This window comes from Drosophila bipectinata, chromosome 3R (genome assembly GCF_030179905.1).
Source record: "Drosophila bipectinata strain 14024-0381.07 chromosome 3R, DbipHiC1v2, whole genome shotgun sequence".
NCBI lineage: Eukaryota > Metazoa > Arthropoda > Insecta > Diptera > Drosophilidae > Drosophila > Drosophila bipectinata.
Window position 1 is genome coordinate 19,692,781 of NC_091739.1, and position 15,353 is coordinate 19,708,133.

Here is a 15,353-nt window from a genome sequence, read left to right on the forward strand (position 1 = left end):
GTTTCGGTTGTCTCCTAGCCCCCGCACGTCCTGTCACCTCCTGCCCTCCCAATCCCAGTCCCGCCAGTCAGCCAGTTTTTGGCCGTGCTGTTTTCTATGTCATGGCACGTATTTTGGATTTCTGCTACATTTGAACTTAATATTTTTCCTCTCGCTCTTTAGGGCGGCAAGGCATGAGTGTGTGTTAGCTGGAAATTTGCTGGCTTTTTTGGCAACATCTCTGTTTTAGCCTGGGGAATTTCTTTGGCGTGTTAATGCCTTTTGGCTATCAATTGGCCATTATGTGCCGGGGGTTCTGGGGCCGAAGGTCTCTGCTCCAGTCCCTTGCTCCTGGCTCCTGATGCTGGTCCTTCTTCCGCCACATAACCATTACCAGTTTGTAATTCCGTTGTGATTTGGGATTAGGTATTTGGACGGGAATCGGGACGCAGGACGCAGGACACAGGACTTAGGATTGGACTGGACCAGTGGAGCAAGCACATGAACACGCCATAAAAATATCTTAGCAAAAGGCAATTGAATAAATTGTGACCTTTACATTGATTCCAGTGCCGCATCATCCTTGGCTGCATTCCCCTGCTGACCTTCTTCGGACCGAACAGTCTCTCAAGTAAATAAAAGCTGAAAAACCCATTTATTTTCTTTGACTTTTTCACCCTTTTTTCAGCGTCCGACGTTCAACGTTCACCGTTCTAGATCCCCCTGGCCCCGGCACGTAAGCTGTCGTACATATTTATAAGTCCATTCAGCTTGTATCTATATCTGCAGCTCTCCATGCGTATCCGGATGTATGTATAGCTGCTTCTTTATTTGCGTGGGTTGGTGGCTCCTTTTTTTTTATACGTTTTTTGCTATTTTTAAATCGAAATATAAATACGTGTTGGTTTAGCCACTCTGGTAGTTGCCAGTTGATGGTCTGCGGCTCGCTCCGCTCTAGTTTTTGTTGACCCCAGACACACACGCACACTTATGCACACATGTAGTGGCACAAAAACGCACACGGGACAACCAGGACTCATAGGATACACAGGACCCATGCTGAGCCGACCACAAGTCGGTCTATTAATACGCGCAAATAAGCCGCTTAATTAGTCTTTCATTTTCGGGGGCACTTTGGTATCGCTAGTGTATGGGTCATGGGTGTGCAGGAGTGTGTGTGCCTGCCACCGAATGTGGCCAGAAGCTGTCGGATTTGCGGGCCAACATGGCGTATGCATAATAAAGATGATCGAATCGAATCTACAACGCGAACGGGAACCCAAATCGGACGTTAATTAAATGTTGCCATAATAGGATAAAAACTTTCGCCCCACAGCCACCCCCCTTTTTTGTGGCTCGTTAAGCTGCCACAGTCTGCCCCGCCCCCCGCTGATTCCAGTTATGCCAGCAGATTCCACCCAACCATGAAAATAAGAGACATTTAAAGGCATCGCTTTATTTTTTAACCATAACCATATTTTCATTTATTATGGAGAAACATTGTTCGTTTAGTTTTGCTTAAACAGAATAAAACAGAACATATTTTGACTCTGCTTAGGTTAGCTGTATCTTTTTTTTTGGGTTTTAGTTTAATAATTTCTGTAATTTCATTTGCTATTTTTTTTTTCGTTTTTTTACGGTTGAACCATGACCTTCATCGATCCAGTTCTTACTGCTTAAAAGTCTTATCAAGACCACTTAAAACCGAGCTCTAAATTTACAATTATCAAGTATGAATATTTTACACAGTAACTAGATGATGGACTACGTAGAACAATTTCGCGGCTGACAACCAGATAAAAACTTATCCATATACACTGAATAACCATCCATATATATCTTTAAATATATTTAGCTCCCCTTTCGGCTCATCCTGTCGTGCTAGGGTTTATGACGATACAAACTAAATAAATAAACAGTTGAAGGCCTAATATATGTGTTTAGATTTATATACAATCGGACATTTCTGCTTCTGTTAACCCGAAATGAGTCAGTAAACCATACTGTGGCTTTTGGCCCGAAAATGGTGATTATATCCCCATTGGGTGGCAAATGAAATGAATTCCATCCCAAATCAATTCGAATACAATGACAACAAAACTAAGTGGGAAAGGCAGCTGCTGGCAGGGTCAGGACGATCCCTGCAGCTCCTGCGAATGAAAAGTGCTGGCCTGGACTCTTTCTGTTGACTGATTTTCATTTTCATTTTTGCGGTTTTTTGTTTTGCGGATCGTGGCTAAAAGTTTGCTTTTAATACTGCCTCTTATAGATAATACTCTTTAAAGGACACACCGTATATGTACACTAGTTCGTAAGACGCTCTCCGTTTCAGTGGCCGCTTTCCTTCTCACCTCCCCTCGCGACACCCCTTTGGCATTAAATGCATCCTGGTGGCGGGGGAGGAGCGGGACAGCCCCAACTAGGCCGGAACTGTCTCGTTTCAGCGTTTATCTTCAGCGTTCAGCGTTGGTGGCACCCACTGTTGCATCAGCTCCAGCTCCAGACGTGCAGCAGGCCCCCGGCCGTGTTCCAGTTTCGATCCAGGCATTGCCGCACGTTGCTCCATCTCCGACTCCAGCTCCAGTTCCAGTCGCAGCTCCAGTCTAGGCGGTCCCCGTTCCAATTAAAATTCCAGGCAACAGCCGCCACCGTCAGGGCAATCTGCAACGCGGTGGCACTGGCGAAAGGCACGGTCGTGGCAGGCGGGAGGCATCGGGGGCAGCTGGCGCTGCTGTTGCCGTGCTGCATGGCGGCCGGATGCTCACCGTTGATGACGTGCACCACCACCGAGGCGGAGTCTGCAACGAGGGAGCGGAAGGGGCAAAAAAAAAGGAAATGAGTATGGCGCTGCAAATGCCGCAGGTCGCAAACAGCAAAAGCACATTAATTGCCTCAGGGCACACTGAGAAAAAAATGAGAACACGAAAATATAAAGTACCAACATTAAACTTAAATACAAACTTATATTTTTAAAGTTTTAGGTTTAGAATTTTAGTTTATAAAGATAAACACATTCATAAAAAGTTTCAGATGAAATTAAATTGCAAAGCCTATTTAATAATCAGATTATAATTAAATAGCAAGAGGAAACTTTTGAATAGCATGTTCATTTAAAATTAAACTAATTAAGTATATGGTAAGTATTCCTAGTTTTTGTTCATAAAAGTCATATTAAAATAATAAATACTAATATCCAAAAAAAGGCAATAAAAATCAATAATTTTTAATGAGCTCTTATGTCCTCAGGACTCATTAAACAAAGAAAATCCCTTTCGTTGTTGCAACATAATTTCCGGTTCTCCCAGTTATTTATAGAATGTATCAATAAACTGCTATGTCTCCAATGAAAACTTTGTCCTATGAATAATTACACATGTTCTCAATTTTCTCCTCCTGAAGATTGTTTGTAAAGTATCTTTAGACTTTGAGATGTCTATCTATTTTTGGCATCGGATCCAATAAAACTTTGTACTTCGTATCCGGTGAGCCGTAGAATTAGGGAGTTTTGGAATTAATGGTCGATTGTGGGCGAAGCTTACCTGAGCTGCTGGGGGAACATGTGTAGTTGCCCGAGTCGGCAGGCGTCGCCTTGGCGATGAGCAGCTTGCTGGTGCGAGTGGAGCGCTCCGTGATGACGTTGATGCCACCGCGCTGCGAGTAATTCATTACCCGCTTGCCCTTGTACCAGTAGATGAACGACGGCGGCACCGGCGACTGCACCGCCAGGCAGGTGAGATTGATGTCGCTGCCGCTCTTGATGAAGAGCTCCGCGTTGCCCAGGATCTTGGCCCGGGACACTGCCGTCGAAAGGATTAGGAAGCCACACGGACGGGCAATTAATTAGCACTCCGTCTTAATGCTGAAGCTTAGAAGCAGGATACTCACCCACCACGTTGAGGCGAAAGCCCTGGCTGATCTTTGGCTCGGTGGACACCTGGCACTCGTAGGTGCCCGAGTCCCTCGGCTGGGGGGACGAGATGCGGAGGGTCCACTCGTCGGACCCCTCGGAGTGCAGGGACTGGAAGCGCTGGTCGTTCGTGTAGGTGAGAATGCCCACTGTGAGGATGTGCAGGTCCCTCTTCCGGATCCAGGACACCTGCAGGTGAGGTAGGTTGAAAGGCATTAAATGATATGAAAACAGCACTCAAAAACACAAGCTAAAAGCTTTTTTATTCGTCTTCTGTTGAATTGAATATTAAAGGACCTTCCCGGGAAATTGTTTAAAGGCATTTCAGTTTGCACCCTTGTAATTATATTAAGGTCCTTCTATTTTAACATGCAGCTGTCAAAATGAAAGATTATTCCGTGCTTTAAAGGGGAGTTGAAGCAGTTGAACTTTGTGCATTTTCGTGTTCGTGCCATTCACTCAAACAGCTTCTGGGAAATATATGCAAACATTAATTTGCATATGATGCAGGTCAAACCTGGCACGACACTATAATTGAGTGTATTTCACTTAAGAACTGAAAATAAATTTTGCACTTCTCCCCCAGCCCTTTTCTGACAATAAAGAAACAAAGTCTAATTCCGTAAAGAGCTCGGGGACTTTGGATATCACAAAAAACAATAGTTTTCCATATTCCGTCAGGAAATGTGGCAAACTTTGGCACGTGTCAAGTTTTGCAATTGTATTCTTCCATTTTATGGATTTTTTAAATCTCTTCAGGGATATACGCATAACGTATTTATCCAGAAGTTTAAGTTTAAGTGGGCAAATAAAAACTTTTCACTTTGTATTCAGTTTTTCGTAGTTCGTATTCAGTGGAGCGAACTCTATTGCTAATCCCCAAAATAATAACAAAAATTCTTCGTTATGTTATGTTCCTATAATTAGCCGGATTTTTGTCGAGAAACAAAGGCGTGTTCTTGGCCGGGCTTAAAAGGATTTTTGCTTCCTGCTCTTCCAGCGCTTTGTGCTTCCACCTGAAGGATGCTTCGTTGCCGTTTCGAGCAAATTGAGCAACTTTAAATGGTTTTTGGCCAAAGTTTTCTCATTTGTGGGCGGGGCAGTGGGGAAACTATGTAGAAATTCATTAATTGCCTGTTTCGGCTTTGTCTGGACTCTAATTTATGGCTGCAATTGGGTTACTTAGTGCTACTCAGGCTCAGGCCGGGGTAGTTCTATGTGTTCGACAGGATGGCAGGAAAAATAGTTGCCGCCGTAGGAGGAGGCATCCCCACCAGGATGAAATGAAGCACTCGTGCTTTGTGCTCGGCCGGCTTAATTTGGCCGTTTGTTTGGGTTCAATTAATTATGGATTAGTGCCGACCAGCCGTGCTCGCTGGTGAGAAAGAAACCCCTTGATTTATATTTAAATGAATATTCACTCATTAACCAGCCGCTCACTAATTTTCAGTATTCAATTAAAATTAATTGCATTTCTCCAATTGGAATTGGTTCAAGGAAAAACATTATTTGATTGCTCCATCCAGTGTAAACACAAAAAACGGATTCTACAAATTAGCACATTTTCATCTGAATTAATGATATTTTTTTATATACTGCTTATAAAGTTACTTGTATGCAATGATTGACAGAAACAAAAACAAATAAAGTCCCATAGATTCATTTTTATTGGAATTAATGTGTAATTACATCAATTCACGGTTGTTTTTTAAACGTAATCTTCATTCACACTTTTTTAAAGGTTTTTTGTTGTGGTTTTTATAAGTCTACAAACGTATTTGATGCACTTTTATTAATTAAAAATAATTATTAGCAAATAAAGCCATTTTACAGAAGCTATAAATTTGAATAGGAAAATATTTAGAAACACGAAAAACAATTTTGATTGATTTATTGATAAAATTATTAGTTTTATTAATGATTCCTTGAAACTAAAAAAAGAGAAAATGATTACATTTTCATTAATCCTTTAAATGGCAATTTATAATACTTAAAATTTTTTTATAAATTGAACTTTTCAAGTAAGGCATTTAGAAACCATCAAACTTTAAAGTGGCTCTATTATTATTTGGTATTTTGCATAAAAATTTGGGCTACCCGCACAAAATGATGGAATTATGCATTCATATAATAAAGGAATATTATTGCAATTTTAGAGGGAAGCACTTAAATCCTTTTGGGAGCCAAGCTTCCCATTAAGCCAACCACTCAAAGCCACACAAGCCACCACCACCAGCCGCACCACCACTGAACTAGTTCACTTCACTTGAACCCGTTCTCGGTCTTGTTGGCGTTGGCGTTTTCGTCATGAAAGGCGATTAAGTTTTCTTTTGGCCGCCTCGCCTGCTTCTTTGTGGCAGCCACAAAATGCAAAAAATTCCATTTAGAAGCAAATTTTCATGTCGTGCATATATTGCGACAATCAATTAGCACACGAAGGGGCGGAGTGGGCGAGTGACTGGAAAACTAAAATAAATCCCGAATTGGGGAATCCATGAACGTGCAGCGTAGAGTCCTGTTGCCTGACAGCGTGCAACGTGCTGGGAGACACCGTCAATTAGCTGCATATAACGGGAGACAATGCCTGGAATGGTGGATTAGGGCCACAGTTCAGCCCAGCTTAGCTCCTTCTCGTCGAGCGTTAATTACTCAATTCAGTTGGCTTGCTGAAAGTCCTGTCGCCCGAACGAGCCTTCCTGGCCTTTCGGCTATTCCGGCCAAGAAGGGAAATGGAGGGGAGGAAGACAGAGACGGGGATTGGGAGCCAGGGGCAGGACACGGACAACGTAAAATTTATTACACCGCATAATTGCACAGCCACAGAGCGTTTTCTGGCGGGACAAAGGGTCGGGTTGGAATGCCAATGGAGCTGGGGGCTGGGGGCTGGGACAAGGGCTTGTGCAGGGGAATGGGACCAGGATCGGGAATGAAAACGGGAGGGGAGTCCTGTGTCCTGTGTGTGTTGTTGCATTGCTAACAAATCGCCCGGAGCGGAAGCGAAGCCGTGTTACAAATGTGCAAACCAGAGCAAGCCCAGGCACAAAGGACAACAGCGGGGGAGTTGGCAGAAAGGAGATGGAGGGACGCAGTCCAACCACCAACTTTATGGCGTAATCTTTTAAAAGTAATCTACAAATCTGCCACACGACCGCCGCAGGTCGTTTGTTTTTTTATGCCTTATGCCTTATGCGAATATAATGTTGCCCCCTGGCATATTAATTGCTCGGCCCTTTCCCCTCGGGCAGCGAACCCCTCTGGGTCGAGGCTCTTCGAGGTTAGGACCCCACTTACCGCTCGATCGCCCAGATTCCGGACACGGCAGTGCAGCAGGGCCGCCTGGCCCACGGTGGCTGTGACCTCGCGACGGGAGGAGTTGTCGAAGTACGGCTGCGAGTAGGGGGTCTCCCAGTAATGCGGCGGCACCTCGCCGCTGACCAGGCCACAATCTGTGAACAAACAGAGAATGCAATTGCTTTAATGCCCACCAATCAACACTGAGAAAAAAAATATGTATATTAAAGATGCAGATAGGAAGCCTATATCCTTAAATCACATGGATATTTATAAACCAATTTGTAATTAATTATAATAAATGAGTTTGATAAAGATTTTCATTGTGATTTTTTTCAAGTGTCGCCAGAGCTAGCACAAGGATACTCACCAAGGAGCAGGAGCAGCCCAAGCGGCACCAGGCAAATCGCTTTCAGAGCTCTCGGGCAGGCCGCTGTCCACATGTTTTATGGTCTCGGAACTCGGACTCGGAGCAACTGCTGATGGGTTCGTATCCTGTGGCTGTGGCTCCACGCCGCTCCGGGTCGCCTCGTTGTGTTTGCTCCGTTCACGGTTTAAGGTTTAATAATCTGCAAAGGAGGAAATATTATTACGAGCGCTTTTTTATGGGGCCAGAGGCGAAGGACGCGCCTGGAAATGAGCTCGGGGTATGGATGTAGGAGAAGGGAAGTAATTTGCCCGGCAAATGATGGAAGCCACAGATCCGGGATATGAGTAAGAGGATAATTCAAGGATTCATGGAGGGTGGGTCAAGCCGATGTGGCTCACTCCCGAGCTTGGAAATTGCCTGGCCATAACAGCAATTGTTTAATATTATTCGCTTCATTGCTCTAAGACGGTTAAAAGAATTCAATAAAAGCAATAAACATTTAAAACTCGAAAATAAAGCGCATTAAATCATATTTATGGATCTCCAGATACGTGGGCCTTGAACATAAATACCTATATATACATAAAGTCCTCTAGATCCTAGATTCTAGGGCAATTAATTTAATGCCTCAATAAATTAAGTTAAGATATCGGATTCGGAATGCGAATGCTTCAGAATGGGTTTAGTTTTGATAATTTGCATGGCACTTGTGCCAGCATCAAAGAAATTGTTTTCCCCAAATTAGGCACTTGGATAATTCAATAAAATTGCCAATTGAAATGAGCAGCAAATTAGGCTGTTTATCGGGAAAATTAGAGAATTTGTCGCCTTTCTAATTGAATTAATATGGTATGTGTGTGCGCGGGCTGGCAATATTATAAAATGTTATTAGTTTTTATAAGTGGGTCAGCCAAACAACATATGCCCGTGGATTTTAGCCAAGTGTATTCTCTAGTTGCCAAGAGTAAATTATATTTTATATATAGGAATGTATAATATCATTTGGGAACTCATCCAGATTCTCGTCATTAAACGTAATTTATTGATTTATTGTGACTTGTGCGGGCATATTTATGAGTCTCATTGCTCTGCAATTCCAATTAACTGAACAAGGACCTTTCGGGGAATTGTCTGAATGAGGACTTAATGAGGTTAATACCGGATATGGCCCCAACTTTCAGTTTCGACTTCGGGTTGCCAGGCAACCCCGAACAGAATGAGTCGGTAATAGCATTGCGGATTTGCCGCAGAAAGTGCATTTGCAGGAGAAACAAAAAAAGGAAAAGGGCGGTGGGAGGGCTGGTGGTCCTGACAGGATCTCTCCAGCATATTCCGCAGCAATGTGGCCAAGGCAATTACGGTTGACTACAAAGAACCGAGAACCGAGAACCGAGAGCTGGGAGAGGGATGGGAAAAAACTCGGCAAAAGTCGAGAAACTTCGTGAAGGATGAAATTAAAAAGTTTCGCAAAACTGTGCTCCTGGCTAAACGACCTTGTCAACTATATAGTTTTATCTGGATAAACTCGATATTGCTGTATTTCTTGTTCCCTATTCTCGGCTCCTCGACGCCCTCCGAGTCCTTGGCCACTCCTTTGGCCAAAATTTGTCAGTCTGCTGGCAGAGTTGAGCCACTGTTTTCGGTGTCCCTCTCATTATTTATGGCTCCAACTCAGTAATCAGTCAGCTCGTGGATAGCTAGAAACAAGGAGCGAGGAGGTGGTCCTGGAGGGACTAGAACGGTCTTTCATAATCCCGGTCATTACTCAAAAATATACATTTGTTGTCAGTCCAATTAGCTGCGTGACTCCAAGGGTCAAAACTCCCCGATAACACCCCTCCGACCCCCATTTGTTTTGGTCACTTTTGGCCTTTTCGTCCGTCCGGCTACTTGGTTGCCAGGCTCTGCCTTGCCAGGCAAGGTTGGCGGCGGGCTTCATTTTTTTCGCGGCTATTACAGCGGAATTATCGCCCGGCCATGTCCTCTATTCCGGTCAGAGTCCTTTCCGCGTTCCCTTTTTCGCGCTCTCCATGGAAATCAAACAAAAGTTTTTTTTTATCCGGCTAGCGAACAACATTATTCTGTTGTTCTTTTTCTAACTTTTCAGACCTGTCAAACGGAAAGGAGGGACAATGGCAAAGGCAAAGGTTGGGGGGAGGTCAGTGGGTGGCTGGGTCGGGATGGTGTCGGAACCGCAGTCTGTCCTTTGCCCATTTATTGTTTGTTTTTCTACGCTCTAGCCCTGGTGGCGCATTAAATTAAATTCCTTCACTTACGGGTCTCGGCTATGACTTCCAAATGACAAAACAAGCCTCCTGCCATCGTCCTCCTGCTCGCCCACTGCTCAGATATCCTTGCTCTCAGCACCCGCTGCGCTTACTTGCTCCTGGGCTTGTTAGCGAGAATAAATCCTTGAGGTTGCCTTTTTAGGCTACACGGTCTGACTTTGACATTCGATTGCGCAATGCGCCGTAATTAGGCGGTTGGGCTCGCATTGCTTGCTCATTCAACAGTTCAATGGAATTCAGTCAGCCTTTCAGTGAGTCAGGCAGTCAGGCAGTCAGTCCGCCAGGACACATTCGACAATGGCTGAAGGCCGCACACAATTCCGCAATCCACCAATCAATCCAGTTGACAATGTCTCGGGCTTGGCTTCCTTTGTGCAAGCCGTTCCTAGGTTTATTTTGGTTTCGGTTTGGCTTTTGTATGCTTCTCTGTTCACGCGGGTTAATAACGCGGATTTCGAAAATATTTCCGCTCGGCGGACACGGACACGGACACAGTATGGGATGCGGACACACGGACACGTCACGCACACGATGACAGCAGGGCCACAGACGACGAGAACGAGGGCTTTGTGTTATTATATTCGCCGATGTGTGTGTCGGGCTGTTGCCACATTAGGTGGCAGCCAGAGGCAGCCCTATAGGTATGCACACACACACACACACACACACACAGTTCACTGGGACACACACACAATTGAAAATACACGCGCAGTCAGTCTCATTTTGTGTATCCTGTCTCGGATGCGGAACGTGACCAACGATGGCTCCGTGGGATTTAGTTATTAAACGGCTTGTGGCGCGTCTTCACTTCGCCGCACTGCCACTTCCACTTCTCCACTACCACTTCACTGTTCGTCTGTTTTCATTTTTAAATGTGGCACAATGCGAGACGCGTATGGCACGACGTGTAGTGGCACTTTCCCTGCTCTAGTGTCTGTTGTATCCGGCGGCGGGGCAGCGTAAACGGGCATCCTTGCGGCAGGACTCGCTGGCTGGAACTGATTCCGTGTCTATCTTGCCGAAACTAAGGGACTACAGCTTCGACTCCGAATCGGAGGACTCCGAAAATGTCCTTAGGCGCAGGCTCGTGAAAGTTCTCTCTCATGAGAGATATATGGTAGTAACAGAGAAAGCGAGCGGCAGGAGCGGGAGAGCGGTAGAGTAGCTTTCGTGAAAGCCAGAGCATATCAAATATTAATTTGGCTTCCATTTGTTGCCTCTTTCTTTGCATTCCTAATGACCAATTTTATTTTTAAAGCAAGGGTTTTGACTTTAGTCTCTCAGCTAACCGCAAGTCGGATCGTCTTACGCTCTCTCCCACACTCTCGCCTTCTCTCTCACCCTCCGGCTTGCCGTCTCTCTCGCTCCACTATCTGGGTTATTAGCACAACCTGCCTCAACGCGGAGACAGCCGATTCCGAGGAATCTGAATCGGAATCAGAAACCGAATCGGAATCGGAATTCGCACACGAAACTGAAACTGAATCAAAACCCGAATACAAAAACGAATGGAAATCGTGGCGAGACGAACCTAATATGCTCCATAGTCACGTACAAATGAATATTCGTAGTAGAGACGCCTTCGTTTTGGCATATTAATATAGTCTACATTTCGGGGCAGGCTCACGGCTCACATTCACAATCGCACATTCTTGTATGGCCAGCCAGCCCACCGCCCCCTTTCTCCCCTATGAATGATTTACACCGGGCCATGGAAATGTGATTTTTACCGCAATATATAGGTACTATAGGAGTCCCCTTTTTTGGGTAGCACCCACCCCCTTTCGGGGGGCAGCCCCCCTGCCGAAACAATTGAACAGACAGTTATAGGCCAATTTCAGTTTATGTACATGCGTCGCACTCGAGAGAGATTTGTGAGCTTGCCAAAGGGCTGGGAGAGGGGCATGGTGGCGAGGGGACTTGCAACCAGCACACCTGTGCCTCGCAGACTGCCTCACTGAATGCTTTTTGTTGTTACTGTTGTTGGTGTGGCCGTTGCGACCATGTCAAATGTTGCGTGTTATGGCCCGCAAATGTGGCTGTCGAAAGCGTATCCTTCCACCCACACAGCCCCCTCAAACGGACACCCTTCAGAGCCCCCTCTGGCACGCCCCCCTTTCAACGCACGCCGTACGAGCTCATAAATAAAATGCCAGCCCCGGTCCGAGGCCGATAAAGTCGAGTGTGCTTGACTGGAGAATGCCCTGTAGACCTTCTCATCGCAATGCAAATGAGCATGAGGCTCAAAGAAAGAGACAGCGACAGCCAGACCGAAAGAGATGGCCACAGGCAGCGGGCTGGAACTTTGAATTGACAGACAATGGCCCTGTAATTGGCACGCCGCCTGGCGACCATTACCAATGATTAAACTTGTTTTGCGTTCAGGTGCAATTGCCGTTCCATGTGCAGGATGTGTGCAGGTGAGTTGACATTTGATTATAGAATTCCATTACCGAACAATTGAAATGGGAATACATCGAAATTGGTGCATCGATGTGGATAGATGGGGGGAGACCACATTCCACCCACCTAAGCAGTTTGCAAAATTTCATAATTAAGTTATCAGTTTATGTACTTCTGGCCAAACAGATTATTTTCCATGGACATGCCAGCTATTAATATGGGATGCATTATTCAACTTTTCCAAAATGGATTGTTAGTTCTGGTCATTGTAATTAGTAAAAATCGATACTAAATGGATTATAGCTCTCAATGGAAGAGAATAATTTTGTAAATCTAATAACCAATTTGTTCTCCATTTGATTGAAAATGGGTCTGATTGATTTTTGACATTTTAATTATAAATAAGATATCTAATATAGTTGTATTTTTAATTAAAATATTAAATACAAAGTGTAGTAGACATTCCCTGAGGTACACTGGGTAGCAGGAATATATCGACTCCTTGAAGATACTTAACGCTTGCCGGCCCATTCAAGAAATCAAATTAGTAGAGCAATCTATCCACCCAACTCCCACAATCCCACACTCCCCACACTCAGAAACTCCACGTACCATGGCCAATACCCGCTGAGATGCTATCGGCTCACCTTTTCGCAAGCGAATTTATTGTTGCCAATTAATTTGTTAAAATTAGTGGAGAAGGCCCAACCGAAGCCATTCTTGTGCCTCGGCATTGTGGTAGTTTCAATTGCCAACTCCAGAGGCGCGGGTGTCTGAAGGGGATATGTCTTCAACTGCTTATCGATAAACGAAAGTGGGCACGACCCCCAGACGTCGTCGCCTCCGAAATGTATGCCACGTACACGTATTTATCCATTGCTTAGCTCGCCGACGCCATTTATTGCCCGATCCTGCGAATGAGCCTTTCCCCCCAGGGGGGGCGAAGCTAATGGGGTGCCTTGCCGGGTGGGGGGAGCCGATGGGAGAGATGGGAGGTCCGACAGAGTCGGCTTCCGTTGCCTTGAATGAATGCTAAATTAATTTCAAATGAATACAAATGGCTTTTCGCTTTTAAGACCAGACCAAGGCGGCACTGGAAAACGGCGAACACAGCAATAAACTCCCCTATCACACAGCCCAAAAAATAAAGTACTTCCTACCCAGGAGCTAGACATTTTAAAATTGAATTTTTCCCGATTCAATGATGGGATTGATGGGTGGATGCCGACAAGACAGACTTTTAAATAAATAAAAAAATGATTTTTAAACTGGAGGAAAACTAGGAAACTAGGCCAAGCGACGGCCAAAAGATATCTAAAAGAAAATTGGAAAATGTGAGAAAAACCTTGATCTGATAAAAGCCAGATAAATTAGCAAATTAAAATTTCCAACACGACACTGGACAGGATAAGAAACTTTAATTTATTCAAGGCAATAAAAAAGGAATTTTAGAAACGTAATAACATTTTCGTCACGCAACTATGAAAGATAATAGCTTTAATTTTCTATCAAACGCTTTATGCTAATTTAATATTAACCACTATTAATTATAAACTAGGATTAAGCTCTGTAAACCAATTAATAGTTTAATTTATAATTTTATTAAATATGCTTAATGGGAATAAAGACTTTTAATCTACTCTATTATTAATAAGCTTAAAGCTTTATTATCAAATAAATATTTAAATTATTCTTTAATAGCCAATGTCCTTCGAAAAGCCTTCCAACGAGAGGCCATATTAAATTTCTGTATGTCTTTTCCCCATAAAGGATCCCACATCTTTGGGGAAACATTAAATTACCAAAAAATACATGTATTAAATGAACGTACTCACTTTCGGTTCAGAGTTTTCCCTCTGTGGATAGCCGAGTCCTTCCGTCGGCTTCTGTCTGTTTTACATTTCTTGTTTCGTCGAAATAACTCTACGTCTGAGCCTGTAAATGGCGCAACTCCTGGGCATGTGTAGGTGTCCTGCTCCGGACTCTCCCCACCTTCAGGCCCTGCCCCCGTGCTACCAATTCGTTAAGGCCTCGACGTCGGGCTTATCAGATGCCCTGCTGGAAATTTACAGCACCACAGTCCGGCCCAGACAACGTGGCCCGTGGCCGTTAATTCAATTCAGTATAAGTCCCACTTGGATCCGAAAACACCCGGACTGCCGCTATTATCCAATAACTAGAGAACGCGGCTAATCGCGTGAATAGTTTGGGCGGCGTAATTGATGTTTACGGGTAAGCAGGCGAAACCCCAATCCCAGTCCACCCCACATCCACCAATCCACCTTCCCACAATTTCCATTCCGATGACTACTTTCGGGGGCATCGCTCACCTGCTGGGCCCTTTCAACGATGCCTTGATTTAATGCATTTCATTGAGCAGCGAAATTCATGTGGGGGAGGCGGACGGCTAGCTGTCCACGCCCATTAGCAACAGCCCTCCCTCCTAATGCCGACCACTTTGCATTCATTATTCAATTTGAGTAGCATTTAGATGCCAGTCTGATTAAGATCCCAATTGTGACGGGCACGAGAGTGGAGAACTGTCGACGGGAGTCCTTCCCGGCGATGGTAGCCAAGTCGCATCCGATGGGGACTGGTGTACTGAGAGAGAATAGGTTAGGGAGCTTCCTCTGGCCACCTAGTAGCATTAATAGGCAATGGCATTCCCTTTGAGGCGACACTGCAACCGATGACATCGCATCTGGCAGGTGATGGGTAATCGCAGGAGCAGGAACCAAGGGAACTAATATTGATTGACTCGCTCCCTTTTCAGTGGCCCAACTAGCTGAATCCTCGGATTTCACCCAGTTTCCATTTGCTGAAAATTTCAGATGGTACCACAGTTTTTGACTTGGCGATGCATCATGGCTAAATGATATTGATTGATGTCTTGTCAAAGTATAATAATTAATTTAAGACTGGGAAAAAGGACACAACATTTAATAAAAACAAAATTATTTAAACTATGTAGATAACAAACTATGCCATTCTATATCATAGAAAATAATTTAATTCTTTATAAATTTTATCAAGGTGACATTAAAATAGTTTATTTTTTACAAGCATTTTTAAAATTAAAAGTATTCTAATAACTTTTCATCAACAAGCAACTGCA

The 15,353-nt window shown here is 44.3% G+C and overlaps 1 protein-coding gene across 1 annotated transcript; it reads right to left on the minus strand.

The window, feature by feature from the left end:
* Positions 1-1,433: 1,433 nt before the first annotated feature.
* On the minus strand, positions 1,434-10,824 carry dpr4 (defective proboscis extension response 4). The gene is made up of 6 exons (XM_017245228.3): positions 9,824-10,824; positions 7,548-7,746; positions 7,178-7,332; positions 3,865-4,075; positions 3,519-3,776; positions 1,434-2,777 (listed from the first exon to the last, which is right to left on the minus strand). The coding sequence occupies exons 2-6, from the start codon at positions 7,618-7,620 to the stop codon at positions 2,467-2,469; spliced, it is 1,008 nt and encodes a 335-aa protein (XP_017100717.2). The 5' UTR covers positions 7,621-7,746; positions 9,824-10,824; the 3' UTR covers positions 1,434-2,466.
* Between the last annotated feature and the right edge of the window lie 4,529 nt (positions 10,825-15,353).